General features: G+C 42.0%; 2 protein-coding genes across 6 annotated transcripts in view; both read left to right on the plus strand.

The window, feature by feature from the left end:
* Nucleotides 1-20,638, plus strand: part of LOC125883388 (protein NLRC3-like) — a 111,178-nt gene that overhangs the window by 13,529 nt on the left and 77,011 nt on the right. For 2 of the 5 annotated variants that reach the window (XM_049567619.1, XM_049567620.1), the window contains exon 3: nucleotides 121-225. The exons of the other annotated variants lie outside the window; for them this stretch is intronic. In XM_049567619.1, the coding sequence (XP_049423576.1) occupies nucleotides 121-225 (105 nt within the window). The remainder of the gene's footprint in view (nucleotides 1-120; nucleotides 226-20,638) is intronic. 5 annotated transcript variants of the gene reach the window in all.
* LOC125883391 (caspase recruitment domain-containing protein 8-like) overlaps nucleotides 2,026-20,638 on the plus strand; it is a 101,618-nt gene continuing 83,005 nt past the window's right edge. Inside the window, exon 1 of the mRNA XM_049567636.1 lies at nucleotides 2,026-2,158. The gene's annotated coding sequence lies outside the window, so the exon portion shown is untranslated. The remainder of the gene's footprint in view (nucleotides 2,159-20,638) is intronic.

The following is a 20,638-nucleotide window of genomic DNA, read 5'->3' on the forward strand; positions in this document are numbered from 1 at the left end:
GTATTAGAGGGTAGGAACATAGGATCAGTGTGGTCGTATGGGTCGGAGGACTTGTTGTAATGTTACCTCTGGTCTTTACAAGGACTAATAATATGTGTCAAACATTTGTTGTTTCCACAGACAGAGAGCAGAGTCTCCAGTGTCCAGCTGTCTGTCTATGAAGAGTGACTGGTCCATGATTACTCCTCCATTCTTCAGTAATGAACCTGGACCCTCAGACACAAAGTAAGAGACTGTTGAAAAACATGAGGGAGCTTTTTGCCTTTTGAAAGTCGTCTCACAGTGGAGCACAACATTACTCAGGAGGTTTTCATGAAGCTCCACCATGAGATATTTGAACTGCCTGTGACTGAGTGTGTGAATAAAGCAAATAATTTTCAGCACAGTTTGCAGGACGAGATCTAAATAATGTGTTCATCTCCACAGAGAGAGAAGAAGAGGAGTCATGTTTCTGTGGAGGAGCAGCCGTCCTGCTGTAGTTTGTGTCAGGACGTCCTGAAGGATCCAGTCTCTACCAGCTGTGGACACTGGTTCTGCAGACAGTGCATCAGCTCATACTGGGACCAGTCTGCTTCATCAGGAGACTCCTCCTGTCCCCAGTGTGGAAAAGATCCAGAACAAGAGCTGGACTGCAGACAGCCAGTCAGACCAGCACTGTACAAAGTAAGACTGTACATCTGTCTGCTGATGTCATCATGTCTGAAAACAGGATTCTTCTTGGTTTATTTGTGTTGTAAAGTGTAGACATGAAAGATTTTATCAAACTAATGTATAAAACCTTCATTTGTTTGTGTTACTTGTTTTAATGTTGGTCATGAAAATAATCAGAGTCCAGATTTATTTCTTTAGTCTGACATGTTTCCTTCTCTTTCAGCAGACAGTGGTCTGCAGGAGGTTTTAGATGAACATAAGATCAGTGTGAGGAGGAGATGTGAACGTGTGACTGAAGGAAGTGATGAAACAGGAAGTGAAAGCCTCCTCAACAGGATCTACACTGAGCTCTACATCACAGAGGGACAGAGTGAAGAGGTTAATACCCAACATGAGGTGAAGCAGCTTGAGAGAGCTTCTAAGATGAAGACCTCCATGAAACTCCAATCAAGTGTCAGCACATCTTTAAAGCCTTACCTGAGCAACAGAAACACATCAGAGTGGTTCTGACCAACGGCGCTGGCGTTGGAAAAACCTTCACAGTGCAGAAGTTCACTCTGGACTGGGCCGAGGGTTTGGAAAACCAAGATGTCAGTGTGGTGATTCTGCTTTCTTTCTGGGTGCTTAAGTTGATCAGAGATGATTAGTTGAGTGTTCTCAGTGTTCTCCGTGTTTTCCATCCAACATTACAGAAGTTCAAAGCAGAGGAGCTCGCTGTCTGTAAAGTTCTGTTCATCTTTGACGGCCTGGATGAAAGCAGACTGTCTCTGGATTTCCACAACAATGAGGTTGTGACTGATGTCACACAGAAGTCATCAGTCAATGTGCTGTTGACAAACCTCATCGAGGGGAAGCTGCTTCCCTCGGCTCTGGTCTGGATAACTTCCCGACCTGCAGCAGCCAATCAGATCCCTCCCGCATGTGTTGACAGGGTAACAGAAGTCGAGGCTTCACTGACGCCCAGAAGGAGGAGTACTTCAGGAGGAGAGTCAGTGATGAAGAGCGGTCCAGCAGAATCATCTCACACATGAAGACATCCAGGAGCCTCCACATCATGTGTCTAATCCCAGTCTTCTGCTGGATCACTGCTACAGTTCTGGATCACATGTTGACTACAGAGCAGAGAGGAGAGCTGCCCAAGACCCTGACTGACCTGTACTCACACTTCCTGCTGGTTCAGACAAAGAGGAAGAAGCACAAGTATTATAAGGGACGCAAGACGAATCCACAGAAGCTGACAAAGGCTGACAGGGACGTTCTTCTGAAGCTGGGGAGGCTGGCGTTTGAACATCTGGAGAAAGGAAACATCATGTTCTACCAAGAAGACCTGGAGCGCTGTGGTCTTGATGTCACAGAGGCCTCGGTGTACTCAGGAGTTTGTACAGAGATCTTCAACAGAGAGTCTGTGATCTTCCAGAAAACAGTCTACTGCTTCGTTCATCTGAGCGTTCAGGAGTTTCTGGCTGCAGTCTACCTGTTCCACTGTTTCACCAACAGGAACACAAAGGTACTGGAGGACTTCCTGGAGACAGACGAGGATAATTACAGATCCCTGGATGTCTTCTTACAGAGAGCCATGGAGAAATCCCTCCAAAGTAAAAATGGTCACCTGGATCTGTTTGTCCGCTTCCTTCATGGCCTCTCTCTGGAGTCCAACCAGAGACTGTTAGGAGGCCTTTTGGGTCGGACAGACAACAGTCCAGGAATCATCCAGAGAGCCATCAACAACCTGAAGACGATGAACACGTACGATATCTCTCCTGACAGAAGCATCAACATCTTCCACTGTCTGCTGGAGATGAACGACCTCTCAGTACATCAGGAGATCCAAGAGTTCCTGAAGTCAGAGAACAGATCAGAGGAGGAACTCTCAGAGATCCACTGCTCAGCTCTGGCCTACATGCTGCAGATGTCAGAGGAGGTTGTGGATGAGTTGGACGTGGAGAAATACAACACAACAGACGAGGGACGACGGAGACTGATTCCAGCTGTGAGGAACTGCAGAAAGGCTCGGTGAGTCCAGATGTGATTAACATCATAAATCATTGTAGATTAGTAGTTTAATTCTTCAAATATACACACTATGAGATTCTTATTATTCATAAAATGTTCAAATGATGTGTCTGTTGTATTTTGTCACAGATGTTCTTGAGCTGTTTCAAATGCTGTGAGTGCAAAACATGTAGATGTTTCAGTTGGTTGTGTTTATAGCTGTTGAGTTCATGAACACAGTTCTTCTATTTATTTCTAATAATTGTTCCAGTTTACAGTTTTTCACCTTTGTGTGATGGAGGTGAACCTGATAAAACAAATGATGGACTTCAGAGGTTGTTGTTGAGGTTTTATCACAGCAGCATTTCATCACAGTATGGCAGTATTTGATGGTTCTGAGTGAAAGCAGTAAAGTTATTACTCCATAAACAGATTGTGTAAGGTGTTTTATAGAATCAGACATGCAGATAATACCTGAGTTTATTCTCCACTATGCTTAAACATTTAAAATAAGATCTGTATCATTTGCCAAAGGAGATTTCTGAAGTCCTAAAAACTGCTTTTATCCAGTTGTTGCTATCTCTTTTTTCATGCCTCGCGCCGCGACAGTCGTGCCAGAGGCATCATGTTTTTGGGTTGTCAGTCTGTCACGACATCTCAAGAACACCTTGAGAGGATTTCTTTAAATTTGGCACAAACGTCCAGTTGGACTTAAGAATGAACTGATTAGATTTCGGTGGTCAAAGGTCAAGATCACTGTGACCTCACAAAATCTGTTTTTGGCCATAACTCAAGAATTCATTCACTAATTATGACAAAACTTCACACTAATGTCTAACAGGATAAAATAATGAGGTGATGAGATTTTATATCCAAAAGGTCAAAGGTCACCTTCACTGTGACGTCATCATGTTCTGCATAAAACACTTCTCTGGTCATTATTAAACGTCATATCTCAGGAACAGAAGGGGAGACATTTGGTCAGAGACTGAGTTGGTGACACTGATCTTGAAACTGTGCTGATTGTATAGATTTTCTGTGCTGTCGGGTTGAAGATGTGTGTGAAGCGTCTGTGTTTTAGAATAAGTAGCTTCTTTGCAGCAACATCCATATTTGAATCATTGTCTACTGTCATGGACACATATGAGTGTGGACAGACATGGATGTAAACTGTAAGTGTAACTTGACTGGTGAAGCATACGACCACGAGGCAGTAATTCTGGTCATGAATCAGCTTTTAATTAGTTTGAATTCTTTGTGTTCTTTTTTTATTCTTAACTATTTTCAGTCCATCAAAACAGGATATTTCAAACTGTTTTATCATCAAATCCATAAAGTAAATATAAAGTGTCTCTTTGACAATAACAGATTTTGTAATATATGTGTCATGTCAGATTTATTAGGTGTGAACTCTCAGAGACTGACTGTGAAGTCGTGGCCTCAGCTCTGAAGTCCAACCCCTCCCATCTGAGAGAGCTGGACCTGAGTGGAAACGACCTGGAGGATTCAGGAGTGAAGCAGCTGTGTGCTGGACTGGAGAGTCCAAACTGTAGACTGGAGACTCTGAGGTCAGTTCACTTGCTTATGTAGGTGTTTGTTTGTTTGTTTTTGGATATATATATAATATAAATCCTTGACTGAGGTTATAAAGCTTTCAGTGTTTTCAGAAATGTTGTGTCTTTCCAAATGGCTGAACAGTTGGTTATGAAAGGCAGAGAAATGATGATTTAGAACATTTAGACACCATCAAGTTTGAGATTTATCCAAACAGAATTTAAGATTCCTGAGGTTCTGAGGTTTCTTTGTTTTCATGTTAACGTCACATAATCATTTGAAGTCACAGACCTTTAGACTGCAACAATAAGCAAATAAATAGTCTGCACTGGAAACATCTTGGACTTTAAGGACAGGTTGATATTCTTTCACACTCACACGCCCATTAGGACTGCACCATTAATGATCTGGATTCATACGTCTATGTGATGTCATTTCTAAATGACAAGCATTGACTGGCTCCTGTTTCCCTATGCATCCATGTGTTGACTGATGTGCTGTGGAACAATCCCAGTTGCTATCAAGTGTTTCCTCTATCAGTGGGATCCCCCACCCCCCTGAAAGAAAGCAAATATTTTATTGATGTTATTGACCTTGTTTATGTGCACTGCTTTGATTTGAGCTCAGTGTGAGAGTCTTTACTGTGTTTTCCTGTCGCTGGGCTGCGTTTCTCTCCCTCCTCCTCGACCCACACAGGTGACGTTACTTGAGTTAACAGCCTCTGGTTACATCACTGTAAGTGGAATAAAATCTTCAAACGTGTCATTTCTTATTGTAATCCACCTAAAAGCAAAGACAGACACATGTGGACTCCAAACTAGTGGGGCTGAAGCTGACAGGCTCCGCCCCCTCCAACAAGCGTGTGTTGAGGCTCAACTGGTGTCTGTGCAGCAGCCCAGAGTTTTCAAAGTGTCTGTGTGTTCACAAGTTTTGTATCTTTGAACTGAATCTCTGTGGTTTGAAGTTTAGTTTCTCTCCTGCGTTACTGTTTGTATATCTGCCTTATTTTACCGTTTCATGTTCGCTGTCAGACGGATAAGATTCGTATGAAGTCACTGCAGATGAAAAGCCAATATTTTCTGCTTTGGCTGCTTCACAATAAAAGCTAAACAAAGCTAAAATAACTAAACAACATGGGACTTTTATTGTAAAGACACATTTGAAGACGTGAAGACATTTATGACTGTATGCTTAGTGATCTCTTATGGTCGATTGGAAACTGTGGTCTCATTTTGAAATGGAGCATCTTCAGATTAATGCCATACAGGATATCTGATGATCCACTGAAGTTGGTCACAATACGAGATGATTTAGTCCTGAGTTGTTGTTTTTTGTTATCTTAGCCGCCATCTTGACTGTAAGGAAGTCAGGAGGGACAACTCCAGCGGTCACAGCTGAGCAGCATGTGTTGTTGTCTAGAGTCACAGCTGTAATGCAGTCGCCTGGCAGAGGTCTGCACTCTACTGAGTGCACTTTGTAGTTGATGTCTGTAATCATTCCTTCTGTCCATACTGTCTGTGAAGCAGTCCCTTTATAACCTGACTCCAGTGTTACCAGATGGAGGACAAAATCCACAGTCTTGTTCTGTGTCAAAGTTCAGTTTAAACTAATATGAGGCTTCAGACGTCTGAGTTACAGTCAGTATTTAGTGTTTGACAGTGTTTTTCTTGTTGAGCTGCAGAGGAGGAACAGTAACTCAAAGAGGGAGTTTGGTGCTAAACAGTCTGTAACTTTGGTCCACACCCTCTTGATTTGGATAACTCAGACTGCTGAAGCTTCATATTAGTTTCATCTGAACATGTGAAGACATTTCTTACAGTGTAGCTGAGTTAAGAAGAGACCACTTCACACTCAGTATGGACAGGAGGAATATTTACTGCCACCAATAACTCTTTTAATGTGCATGTGGCTGTTGAACAAACTTGAACAAATGTGTCCCTCTCCTTTTTATTCCATATACAAATACAGTATGAAGGTCATGTAAGAAATGAATGAATGAAGAGTTTTTAGTCCAACGTGTCTGATTTGATATTGATCCTCTAAATACAGACTTGACTGAGATCAGCAGCATGTTGTTAATCTGTGTTGATATGAATAGGTGAATGAATGTTGTGGTGACATTTGGATGATGTCTGTAGAAGGCTGACATCATGATGATCCACAATAACACAATGACAAAGTCACTCTACTCAGTTTAGGGCAAAGCTCATTGATCAGGACATAGTAATGTTGAGCTACACATTTAACACCTGAACACATCTGATTGTTTTATTAATGATTTTTATCTACATCATTTATTCTTCATTCAGACTGAAGGACTGCTGGTTGTCAAAGAAAAGCTGTGTTTCATTGGCCTCAGCTCTGAAGGCCAACCCCTCCCATCTGAGAGAGCTGGACCTGAGTGACAACTACAGACTGCAGGATTCAGGAGTGAAGCAGCTGTGTGATTTTCTGGAGAGTCCACACTGTAAACTGGAGACTCTGAGGTCAGACACCATTTTTTACTCCTGTGCTGAGATTATTATGATGTGAAAGTTGTGTTGACACTAAACTGCAGACATCAGGCTGATATTATACTGATCCACAATGAAGTCTATTTGTCTTGTTCAGTGGTTTAATCCATTGACTGTGGCAGAGCAATGTGGAGCTAAAACCTTAAAGATAAACTCTGCAGGATCTTCCTTAAAAACAGTGTATAGACTCATACAGAAATAATCCCTCTCAATCATCACTTATGAGCAGGGGCGGACTGGGGCAAAAAAGCAGCCTGGGAATTTGGTACCTGACCGGTCCACTCTCCAGGGATCGGGGCGGGGATGCTGGCGGTGGATGCATGATCATCTTCAGTCTAGATAAGAGATTGTTTATGTTAGTAAAGCACTTGAACAACACTATCAGTGAAATGTTAAAATGGTAGAATTTAATAGTAGTACACTATTATGGTGTTAAGCACTTTTTAATGAATGTTTAATTCATTACTCTAGATGAATTAAAAAAACGCCGATATTGAGAGAGAGAGAGAGAGAGAGCGAACAGGGCGGCCGATGGCCGATATTACTTTTTTCTCCCCCATCTGATAAAATACAATATTTTGTCGTTACGAGTCTCCTGTCCCTCGCCTCAAGCCCAGGCTTCACCTGCTCTCTGCCTCCTGAATTGTGCTTTTGGATCTCGGCCTGAATCTGACAACAAATGACACAATACTGTTTAACCTAAATGTTAACATTTATTGAATGTTCTTGGAATTGACTAAATAAAAAAAACACTTAGTGTTTTAGTGCAACAGCAGCATCACTGAGAAAACATTCTCACCCTCTTTCTTTCCTCTCTCTCTCCCCCTCCCACCCTCTCTCTCTCTCTCTCTCTCTCTCTCTCTCTCTCTCTCTCTCTCTGTCTCTCTCTCTCTCTGCACTGCATGCTGGGAGTCTGAGTGAGTGTGTGAGTGGCTGTGTGGAGCGAGTGAATGGGAAAGTTTGTGACACCTTGATCTTCCTTTTTCCTCTCTGCATGTTTCTTGGTGACAGGTAAGACAAGTTTCATTCATTGATTTGTTGTTATCGCTGTAAGGAGCAAACTAGTGGTGTTTGTACCGTGAACCGTGGCGTCCCTCCCCGAGGAGGGCTCGCCGCCCATGTCAATCAGGCATGGGGTCAGAGTAGTGGCTGACGCTCGGTACACGGTAGAGCAGGTGCTCCTGGCTCTAGGAGAACAGATCGGACACGGAAACATCACGTACGGCTCTCGGATGAGCAAAGCCGTGGTGGCTTTTGTTCGGGAGGAGCGAATGAAGTGAAGTGAAAATGAAGTGAACGAGCGAGATAAGCATGGTGTTCACGGAAGTGATGTGAATGAGACTGAGGCTCAGCCTGGGTGCAGCCACAATGGACAGGAAGAGACAGCTGACTCTGTAACTGCTGAGTCCTGCAGAAGAAATGTTGAGGATGAAGATGATGAAATGTGTGAAGATGACAACCTGTCACAGTTTTCTGAAGCTGTGTCACAGGATGACCCACAGTCATATACATTACAGGAAATCAATGATTTCCTCGATGAACGTTATGGCAGGCAGGATGTGGAAGTAACAGATTTCTTTCCAAATGTGGACATGTTCATCCGCGAGAGAAGACTTCTCTCAATGTGTGAATATTAAAATGGGTGGTTCACAAGAGGTGTCTTTTTCCTGGAAAGGTTTTTCTGTCCTCTTCTTCCTCTTCTGTTTTTTATCAATGGAAAGGCTGCAGATAGGAAGCTTAAACATTAATGGAGGACGGGATAGGGATAAGCGAGGGATGGTAGCTGAGCTGAGTAGAAGTAAAAACATAGATGTGTTACTCTTACAGGAGACACATAGCTCAGCCGATAACGAGGTAGACTGGGAAACGGGCTGGGCGGGTCAGGTTTTTTTGAACCATGGCACCAGTCTTAGTGCAGGGGTTGCTATTCTTTTCTCACAGTGCCTCCATTTAACAAATGTCTCAGTATGTAACGTAGAGCAGGGCAGAATCCAAATCATTCAGGTAACAATTCGAGACATTTCTTTTGTCTTTATTAATGTGTATGCACACACATCTGGTGCTGATCGATTAAGGCTGTTTAGAAAACTAAATGACAAACTTAAAGAGTTCAATAGCAGCACAGTGATAGTGATGGGAGGGGACTGGAACTGCTCTACACATCATACAGTTGATAGAAACTCAGAGGAGCCTCATCCACCGTCAGCCTCACTTCTGTCCAGTGTAGTTGCAGGAAATGACCTCACAGATGTCTGGAGAAAACTTAACCCGACAGTCAGGCAATACACATGGGTGAGAGCTGTGGAGGGTAATGTGAGAGGTGCTAGGTTAGACAGGATCTACATAAATCAAACATACAACAACAGGTTACTTAACTCCACAATATCACCTGTTGGCTTCTCAGATCACCATCTGGTCATGGCAGGTTTTTCTTTACAAGTGCCTTCTCAACGCCGTCCATACTGGCACTTTAGTGTTAGGCTGATTCATGACAAAACTTTCTGTCAGTGGAGGCTCAGGAAAGATGACTTTGAAAATTTAGCTCGGTGGCGGGAGATAGGAAAAGCACAAATTAAAATTTTCTGTCAGCAGTACATGAAACACACTGGTGCAGTAGAGAGAAGTTGCTTTGAAGAACTGGAGAAAGAAGTTAAGGTCCTGGAAGAAGAAATAATCTCAGGCAGTGATGGTAATAGCAGAACCTGGGAAAACAGTAGAAAGGCTCTTGGTAGGTTTCTGCATGAGAAAGCAAAGGGTGCTTTGACTAAGACTCGAATCTTCACTATTAAAGATATAGACACCCCAACTTCTTTTTTCTTTAAGCTGGAGAAAAGAATCAGAAAAAATAATATGATGATGCATCTTAAGCTTCCAAATAGAACAACAACAACAGATCCAGTAAAGATGAGGAAGCTGGCCACAGACTTCTACACTGACCTCTTCAGTGCTGCGAGCTGTGACTTGGAGTGTGGAGGAGATGCTGGAAGGACTGCCTCAGCTGGGTGAAGCACAGGTAGCTTCGCTGGAGTCCCCCATCTCCTTTGATGAAATGACTGCAGCAGTCCAACAGCTCAGCAGTGGTAAAGCCTCAGGGGTTGATGGACTTCCCTCAGAGTTCTACAAGAGGTTCTGGACTGTGATGGGCAAAGACCTGCATGAAGTTTTCATGAACTGCTTGGATTCTGGGACCTTACCATCAAGTTGCACACGAGCAGTCTTAACATTACTGCCAAAAAAAGGAGACCTTGGACTACTAAAAAATTGGAGACCAGTATCACTGTTATGTACAGATTATAAGATAATGGCAAAATGCTTCTCGAACAGACTCAAGGAGTGCATGGACACTGTTATACATTACAGTCAAACTTATTGTGTCCCTGGGCGCACAATTATGGACAACTTATTCTTAATTAGAGACATCATTGACATATCCAAACTACACGAGTTGAATGTTGGCCTATTTTCCATTGATAAGAGAAAGCTTTTGATAGGGTGGATCACTGTTTCTTGTTCAAAACACTTGAAGGTTTTGGTTTTGGGGGGAAATTCATTTCATGGATTAAGTTGTTGTACTCTGAAGCCAGTGTTCTTTTAAAGGTGGGGGGCGGACTCAGTCGACCAGTGGCTGTCAAGAGGGGCATCAGACAAGGCTGTCCCTTATCTGGAATGCTCTATTCCCTGTCCATTGAGCCTCTCTTAAATCAGCTCAGACAGGGTCTGTCAGGGCTAACCTTCTCCGAAAGTAGTGCTATTTCTGTTAGTTTGTCGGCCTATGCTGATGACGTTACAGTCTTTCTAAAGAGTCAGAATGATGTCAAAATTCTTGAGGAAAAGTTGGCTCTATATGAACAAGCATCTTCCGCAAAAGTTAACTGGTCCAAATCTGAAGGTTTGCTGCTAGGAGAGTGGAATAATAAACAGAAGCCAGTGTTACCAGCTGGGCTTCGGTGGAACGCCGAGGGAATGAAATTCCTAGGTGTTTTCCTGGGCAGTGAGAGCTTCATGAATAAAAACTGGGAGGGCGTAGTTGAGAAGGTCAGTGCCCGATTGTCTAGATGGACTTGGATCCAGCCTCAGCTGTCTTATAGGGGGAGGGCTTTGGTTGTTAATAACTTGATTGCCTCGATGTTCTGGCACCGGTTTACAGCTGTAGAGCCCTCCCATCCTCTTTCTCTCCCCCTCTCTCATAACATGAGCATGCTTGTGTTGCAGTCACCAAATTAGTGCAATGGGTTTTTGGTAATCACTGGGAATGGGAACTGGGAAACTTATAAATACCTATTGCAGTGTTCTGAGTAATTATGTTCACTATTCCGTTACTGTGCCAATGTGTTCTCCATTGTTCTGATGCTAAAACTTGCACAGGGTTAATGTTCACTCACTATTCTGTTGTTACTGCTGCTTATATTTGCACTGACTCTGTCTTATACACTACTGCACTGTTGCCATGACATCCAAACAGAAATAGACGTGTGCTGACCAGAAGAGAAACCTTAAAACAGTGTTAAACTGTTGGACAATGTTGGTGTTCTTCAACGTGCCCTCAACACTGACGTCAGCGTCTTGTTGGGCTCAAAGAGGGGAAGCTACACACAGGTGCAGCAGAGCAGACTGTTTCTCCGTCTCTCTTCTCTCCGTTATACACGTGTAGTGTTGCTGCTGCCATCATAAACAGACTGGAATACCGAGCAACGCACGCCAGTCAAACGCAACTGAAGGCTGTGTGTATCTCCAACATGTTGACAAGGTATTCCAGCCCCTTTATGATGACTGCATCAACACTACAACGGAGAGATGAGAGACGGAGAAACAGCCTGCTCTGCTGCACCTGTGTGTAGCGTACGACATCAGTGTTAAGGGCACGTTCAAGAACACCAACATTGTGCAACAGTTTAACACTGTGTTAAGGTTTCTCTTCTGGTCATCGGCCTCGTGAGCACAGGAATCAGTCGATTACCTCAAAATGGCGTTAGACCGGCCCGATTCATCGATTAATCGGTCGACCTCTGATTACAGTAAACAGTAATATAGGTAATGGAAAAATAGTGTTTTGATTGATAAGTAAACACAGGTGAAAAAGTGCACTGTGTAATGTAATGTACTATATGTGTAATATTCCCAAGTACACAACGGTCCCTCCCTAAACCAGGTTTAGTAAAGGTTAGTAAAAGGCTGTGATGGTCTCTTCTGAATGCTTCTAAAAGAAAGAGGCTTTAATTCATCCAAAACATTCCAAGTGTTGTGAAAGGAGAAGATGTTGAAAAGTATACACTAACAGAACACATAATCTGAGTGAGCATTAAGTTTATTTCATGTAGGCTTGAGTGAACATATTATTCTGTAGCCCTACTAACTGTTAACATATAGTAAATGTACTTGAAATGTCAAAGTTCACTTCCATGTATTGAGGAACATTTTGCTACATCATGTTGTTTGATATTTAATATTTGAAATATGCAGGAACATTACTGTCAGAATATTTCAATTTCATTTATGTTCTATAGAAAAATGTTGAACACATTAACCTATAGATGGTGCCTCAGATAAGCACAATCAAATGCTCTTAAATAGTGAAAAAGTCCAGCTTAAGTTTTATAATCTGACTGCGAATAATACACTAAGAACAATACATTACATTTTCCCCTTGGCAGTGCATGTACTAGACTGTCTCAATTTCTATATATTGTCCAACAATGCCCACACAAAAAGGCAAAAATGACATTTTAATGTTGATGAATTAGCAAAGTAATTAAGACAGCAGAGTTGCATTTACCTCAGCAGCTTTAAGGGGAATACACAAGAGATAATGATAGATCAGATGTCACTAATGTTACTTTATGAACTACTTAACCATGTTGACTAATGCCACTGAGCCCTGTCTGGCTCTAGTCTGTACACAGTAATGACGTTCTGACAGCAAAAAGCAAACTACACGCGCTGTGCTAAAAGTTAGCAAGCTAGCAAAAATTGATCACATTACAGCCGCCTTACCTGAGTTGCATCTCCCACCTGGTCACACGCCAGAGCTGCCGCCACAGGTGCTGCTGCTGATGCTGCAGAGGATGGTCCAGCAGCAGAAAACAGGATTGTCAGTTTCTGACATTTTGCAGCATTTGCAGCAATGCCTGTCTCTTTTTTCCCTAATCTTCTCCGCGCCTCCCTTGTGCTTCTTCTTCAATTGATTGATTGATTGATTGATTGATTGATTGATTGATGCAGAAGGAGGACGGGACAGCCCGTGGCCCTCAGCCCTCGGCTGTGATTGGCCAACAGCTCAACGACGAGGTGAAAGGGGTGTGACACACCCACATGGGCCAAAGATGATGAGCCAAACACTACTAGAGAAACTGTGAACATTGGTTATCATATTAAAGGCCAGCCCAACTGCGCCTAAAGTTTCTGTTTTTTCCTCCGGCTGTACACTGACCCAGCGGCCCACTGGGAAATCTCCCGGTACTCCCGATGGCCAGTCCGCCCTTGCTTATGAGCCACTCTCAGTGTGTGGTGGTGTATTTATCTGCAGAGACTCTGCCCTCTGCCTGTGTTAGGTGAGCTCAGGGCTTTATAAAAAGGTGGGGACCAGATGCCAGACTGTAAGCAGCAGGAATCAAAGAGATACAACACCTGAAAACACAAATATAGTGAGAAGAAATGCCAAACAAGAATGAATCTGGGGTTGGCTTTTACTTTCACTTTCACTGGCAAGTGTGTTTACAAACTGTAAGCAACAATCCTGCATAGTATAACTTTAATTGAAGTAGAAAAAGTGAGTTGAAAATTCACTCCTAACCTTTAAAGCAGGCCTATTCAGTTGGCGGCCTGCAGGCTATATCAGGACCAGAAGCAACCTCAGAGTGGCTGGGTAGGGATTGGTGTGGAGACTCTGTATTAAACAGCCCGGGGCAAAATGAATCAAGACTGTAGTACTAATAAGCTCCGCTGTTATCGTCTCTTTCATTGTTACTTTGTAAAGTTTTGGTTTCATGTATCATCATGCTGCAGACTCAATAAAACCTTGAGCAGTAAAAGCCAGTGCTTTATCAATACACGTGTTCAGCATGTAGAAAGACATATTTCAATCTGCTCTGTCCCTCATTCACCGCCGTTATGGTTTACAATCACATTTTACACAAGCACATCACACTAGTGGGACCAATAGCAAATAGTTAAAGCAAACTAAAATGAAAGCTGTCTGTATGTAGTCTGTTTAACTTAGTTTGTCACTTCTCTTAAAATGTACCTGAGACAGCCTACCTGTGGACAGTGAGTGTCCTCAGTAGAGGTGGGACAGAGAGCAGGATGAATGACTGATACTGATGTCTGTTCTTCATGCTTATATAACGTAACTCAGTGTTGTGATGTCAGGAGTAATATTTATCTTATTGACATGTTAGGTTTGTTTCCAGTGAGATATTATTGAGTTTATATAGTGACTTTGTTGTTGTAAACATGACTGTTGCTGCCATAGACTGTATAAAACTATATCCTGTGTATTTTCATAAACACTTGACCTTAAAAGTAAACGTCAGGAAGTGTGTGTGTGTGTGTGTGTGTGTGTGTGTGTGTGTGTGGTAGAGAGATAGAGTGTGTGATTAGTTACTGTTAATGTCACTTGTTATGCTTCTGTGCACTGACAGCTCTTCTTTATTCTGTTTCTGCATTATGTGATGTTCCTCTGTCAGATATGTGACTACTTTTTTTTTTTAACATTTCAAATGTGACACTAAAAACATTGCTACTTTTACTACAGTAATTTGCACCTGTTTAGAAATGTGTCATCACCAATAGCTAAAACAAAAAAGTTTCCAATAGGTTGCCTGCTGCTGAAAATGTCTGGCCCATCAACATTTTCTGGTTTAAAATCCGGCCCAGTTGAATTTGTAATTGAACAGCCCTGCTTTAAACACTTGATTTCAACTTAAATTTACCCTCATGATTCTTTAAATAAGTGATTTGTGTTTGGCTGCACAACATGAGTTAGTGATGATGGAGCCACTGGTGGAGCTGGCAGAGTTTAAGAGGTGAAGTCACTACATCTTTATTGAAGTAGCAGCACGTTGTCAATGATATTTATGAGAGCTGTTTTTCACTTTTGTATTTTCCAGTCTTTAACCTGCATCCTGTTGGGATCAGCACAATAACACAATGACAAAGTCACTCTACTCAGTTTAGGGCAAAGCTCATTGATCAGGACATAGTAATGTTGAGCTACACATTTAACACCTGAACACATCTGATTGTTTTATTAATGATTTTTATCTACATCATTTATTCTTTATTCAGTCTGTGGGGCTGCAGGTTGTCAAAGAAAAGCTGTGTTTATCTGGCCTCAGCTCTGAAGTCCAACCCCTCCCATCTGAGAGAGCTGGAGCTGAGATTCAACGACCTGCAGGATTCAGGAGTGAAGCAGCTGTGTGATCTGAAGGAGAGTCCACACTGTAAACTGGAGACTCTGAGGTCAGTAGAGGGTTGGAGTGGGTCCATGCTGGTTTCAGCAGTATTATATTAAACACAGTTAGTATCAGAGCAGATCCAGTACTTCCTGTAAACCTCAGACCTTCTCAGTGGCTCAAAGAGGGGAATGGTGACAGTCTTCAGGAGAGGACAGAGAGACAGACAGAGAGAACAGTCAGCCAATCAGATCAGAAAGAAGCTTGTTGAGATCATGTGTTTAAGTTGATGTGAAGACGACTGTTGTTGTGTTCATGTCTACAGGAAGTGAAGCTGGATCACAGCTGACAGCATCACAACATGTATAGAGACAGCTGTCCTCCTTCATCAAACTGTCACACCATCAAATCTGACCTTGATAACAGGGGACCTGTTATGCTTTCCTGTTTCTGTGTGTGTGTGTGTGTGTGTGTGTGTGTGTGTGTGTGTGTGTGTGTGTTTTATATAGCCTATAGTGTTACAATGAAGGATGTTGGTATTAAATGTGGCCAAAGTTTCAGATAATGAGGGAAATGTATGTAAAAGTGTCCTGTGAACAAAAACCTCAGACTTCAGACTGTTCTGAATACCCTGTGTTCAACGGCTTTTTCTACTGAAGCTAAGATTTCTTTACAAAGCATACAACTATGAGGCGGTAATTCTAGTTTGAACATTAAAGCATGTAAACAGGTTGTAGTAGAAACCCAGAATCCAAATATGAAGCTGTTAATGAGCATAATATGTCCTCTTTAAAGTGTTTGTTGTCTTCATCTTTGTCACAGCTCTGAGATCAGTCTGACTGAAGCCTACAAATCACTGGCTCTTATTTTATAGAACCATCATTACATTTAGTAACCATGTGTTCTTTATACAGAGCAGAAGCTCTGCTGAAGTCCAGTAATCACAGCTGATGTGTTGCTGTTCAGTCTTTGGATGAACATGTAGAACATTTAACATGATATATCTGTCCATCAGTCATTTGTTCTAACAGACTCAGTAAATCCATCATTAAAGTGAATCCCTCTGTTTGTGCAGCCATGATGCGTTCAGGACTCTCAGCAGTTTATTTACACTGTGTACTTGAGTGAAATCTGCAGAGTAAACAGACTTGATGCCCAAAGTCTCTGCAGGTCTGTGAGCTTCCAGCGCAGTGTGTTCACTCCAACACGTTAACATGAGAGCTGGAAGGAAGCCGACTACGCTACACAGCCGCTCCACTCTGCTCTGAACAGGAAGTCCCTACTGGTCTTTATACTGGATGTGCTGCATCACTGACTGACAGCTGCTTTATAACTTCTCTTGTCTTCTTCTCTCATCAGCTGGGATTCATCTTGGATGGATCTGTAGAGAGGATCAGCTGTGTCCTGATGATCCAGAGATGTTGAAGCAGCAGCATCACTTTGTGTGTGTGTCTGTGTGTGTGTGTATAATAGTGAGGTGATTCAAATAAATGCTACAAAAGGACTTTTGTCAACTGTTGTACTTTGTTGTTATTGTGTGTTTTAACACAGTGTTGTTGTAGTTACTTTTAGTCACCAGTAGATGGAGATAATTTGATGCTCCTTAAACATTAATTGACGTTCCAATCCAAAAGGAAGAGCATTATATCTTTTGGTTTCATGACGGTGCACCCACATTTTAGCATTAAATCATCAGAATACTGTTCCATATTTCCAGTGCTCACAGTATTCACATCTTTTACTGTGAGTGAAAATAGTATATCCACACTATAAAAATACTCCATTACTGGTTCTTTATTCAGAATGTTACTAGAGTAAAAGTACAAAAGTATCAGCATCAAAATACACTTAAAGTAGCAAAAGTTAAAGTGCTCATTATGCAGAATGCTCCATTTATATTATGGATTATAATTATTGATGCATTCATGTGTTCATCACTTTAATGTTGCAGCTGGTAAAGATGGAGCTCATTTTAATGACTATAAACTGCTGCGTAGTTTAATCTATAATAATATCATTTATTAGTTGATGGTATTTTGTATTAATAATCTACAAAGTAACTGAAGTTATCAAATAAATATAGTGGAGTAAAAAGTCCAATATTTCCCTCTGAGATGTAGTGGAGTAAAAAGTGGCCTATAAAGTATCAGAAAATGGAAATACTCAAGTAAAGTAGGCGACAAGTAGTGATGAGCAAATGAAGCCTCATGAAGCTTTGTCTTTATCTTCTGAGCCCACTAGATGGCACTCTCTGTTCAACAAAGGGTTAACAGCACTGAAGTCAGATGTTTTGATCAGAACCCACTTAGTTTATAGGATACAGTCTTGGTAGGGCGGAGTGTAATGTGACTGTTGTCTGACGTCATCTTTACTCTGTGACATTGTGGAGGCCTTGTTGCATTTATTATCAAGTAAAGCGCCGTTTCATCTCCATTAACAACCTGTCTATAACAGGATAGAAAGAGTGCGTTTTCAGGTCGTCCATGCCGTCTACGCGTGCTCTTTCTAACGGGGCCTCCACAATAAAATCCTCCAGATGTGGAGCTGTTTGGGATGGTCTTCTCTCACGTGGTGGCATCTGTGTTGCAATTCCTGTCTTTCCACACAGGCCTTCTGCTTGCTTTCGGATTTCTTTCCATGTGTCCTCTGTGCGCTTTTCTGAGAGTGCAGTGATTACAGACTGGGCCAGATCATCTGCTGCTACCAGATCAAAACTGAGGGACTGCAGCTGATCCGACATGAATTTGGTTGTTGTGAAAACATCCTGGAACAGAATGAGATGCAAAACAAACTTCTCATCAGTGACCGCACTGATAGCTCTTGCCTCCATCCTCCGGTGCGGGTTTGACTGACTGATGATGTCACGCAGGGTAGCCCAGATTGCTGGGAGAGTTTTCTTAACTGCCCAGATTGCATTACACTGGCATGACCTTTGACCTTTTGGAGATATATAAAAATCATCATTTTATCCTGTCGGACATTTGTGTGAAATTTTGTCATAATTATCTTGTGAATTTTTTTAGTTATGGCCAAAAATATATTTTGTAAGGTCACAGTGACCTTTGACCTTTGACCAACAAATTCTAATACATCAATTATTGAGTCCAAGTGGACGTTTGTGCCAAATTTGAGGACACTCCCTTCAGGCATTCTTGAGATATTACGTTCACAAGGATGGGACTGACGGACACACGCTGGTACAGACAGACGTATGGAAGGACAACCCAAAAACATAATGCCTCTGGCCGTGGCTATCGCCCATGAGGATATCAGATATGCTGATATGTACCAGCTCATTTGACCGATAACCGATAGCGATCCACTCTTCAGCAGCTAATTTTAGTGATCAAGTCTCTTCTGTGGTGGAATTAACATCATATTATACATGCATGCTCTTATAGTGACGGCCCACCAGCAGATGGAGACATGAAATACAGTACTCTCCAACGTATGTGATATTCATTCATCGTGCAAAATAAAAAAGCATGTTGGCCGATTCAAATAGTTCATTTTAAAGCCAATATGGAGCAGTACTGATGATGTGCCCATATTATCATGCATCCCTAATAAAATGTTTGTGTTTCCAGAGAAATAACTTGAACTAACTTCAAATGAACACGGTCTGCACCATCCACCACTCTCTGTCCTGTGAACTTTCTCTGGTCTCTGTTACTTACGTTCCACACACGCTAAGACGTCATGGGTATTTAAGATGGCGACTTCCTGTTGTTGGTCAGAAGTATGAGGAAGAGCTGCTGGCTCTGAACGTCACACAGCATTAAAATCCGTAGTCACATAGTTATAAAGATCCCTGTTGATGTAGTTCAGTTTATCAACCTGTTGAAAAACTCCGTCTGAGATGCTGCTGCAGTTTAATGGCTCTGTGGCGCCATCTAGTGGAGCTAAATGCTAATAACAAGTGCTGTCCCTCCTACTTCCTGTAGCTACTGTAGCCTACATGTTCAAAGGCCATCAGAGGCAGCACACCAAATAATTAAACTGCATATGTTTGAATTGTAACTCTCATACTGAATTAATTTACCAAGGTTGTGGATAAAGGTGAGTTTGAGGCAACATTTGAAATGCAGTTGCCTAAAAATGAATGATGATAGTTCCTAAACTTGACTTGTATGAATGCATTACTGAATATTTGAATGTTTGTTACAGGCTTACTGGCGCCAGGAAGCAGACTCCCCACACCTGAGGGTGCATGTGCTTCATAACTCCCCACCAGACCAGGACCAGGTGAGCAGTCAGGTGAGCAGTCAGGTGAGCTGGCCTCGTAGGTATTTGAAGGTGTGTGTATTCTTTGTCTCAAGAGTTTGACACTTGAAACGTCACTTGATGTTATGAAATAGACCTATATGTTAATGGGAGCAGTGTGCAGACGCTCTTCACATGTTCTGCTTTTGTGCTTTTTTGGACATTGTGAGCACACAGAGAAAAAAGGAACAAAGGATTTGCTCATGTTAAACTAAAAACACCGTCCTCCAGACAGCTGCTGCCACGTGTGGCTACAAGTTTAGTGGTGTTCTTATCATAGTGAGGAATAATGTTCACTGACTACATTCATTTACTCTTTGATGATCAATTTGAGTTTGTCAGGCTCAGTTTGTTTGCTGGTTTTATTACTTCAGTTCCATTCACATTGTGTTTTATTTTCTTCCACAGCGTCCTGTGACACAGCCAGACCACAACAGACTTGTGAGGACATTTGAAGTTTTTCTTTGAGTTTTAATCTTAAAGGTTCAGTGTTAAAGACTTAAATGCGTCCATCAAAAAAGTGAACTTTGTGAGTTGTTGAATTAAATCAATGCACCTATATCCAACTTAATTAATACACCTGTGTTGGCTTTTTAAACCTAGTCCACTTTAGCAAGTTTAACTTAAATGTAAGACTTGTTAAAGTCACAAAAGCTGCTTGATTTGATGCAACGTAACAGGGCTGAGTGAATTGCACAATCCAAACGGTCCATTAAGAAAGTCCTAGGTGAGCTCCCGTATCCCGTAAGACGTCGCGCATGCTCAGAACTTCACTCTGGATATGAGCACGAGGCACGAGCATGGCATCGGCGCGAGGACTCCATGGAGCAGTAAAGGTGTGTGAACTTTTCATCCAGCTATGGAAGATGAAGCAGGACACTGTTAGAACAAGACTCCTTTGTTTCTCAAGGCAGATCACAGAATATAGTTACAGAGCAGATATGAATGATGCTGTAGCATCTATGGATTTTTGCACTTTCATTTGGTTTAAATGTTGGTGTTTCTGTGTCAGCGTTATGTTTGTCAGGTTGGAGGCTGCAGATTTGTTCTGATGATAGTATAACATTCCTGTAAACACAGTATCTGTTAATACAACATTCAAAATAATCCATATGCTGCTAATGCCATGGACAGCTGTATCTCTGCATTGAGAGTATGCAGAGGACAATCAGTGTGTGTCTTGTGTGTTTTTGTGGCAAGAAAGTCAAAGTGAGTTTTGGACAGCCATTCATCCATAGCATGAATAGCAAAATTCAAAGGCGGTTTGAAACCAGT

The sequence above is a fragment of the Epinephelus fuscoguttatus genome, linkage group LG23 (genome assembly GCF_011397635.1).
Source record: "Epinephelus fuscoguttatus linkage group LG23, E.fuscoguttatus.final_Chr_v1".
NCBI classification, from domain to species: Eukaryota; Metazoa; Chordata; class Actinopteri; order Perciformes; family Serranidae; genus Epinephelus; species Epinephelus fuscoguttatus.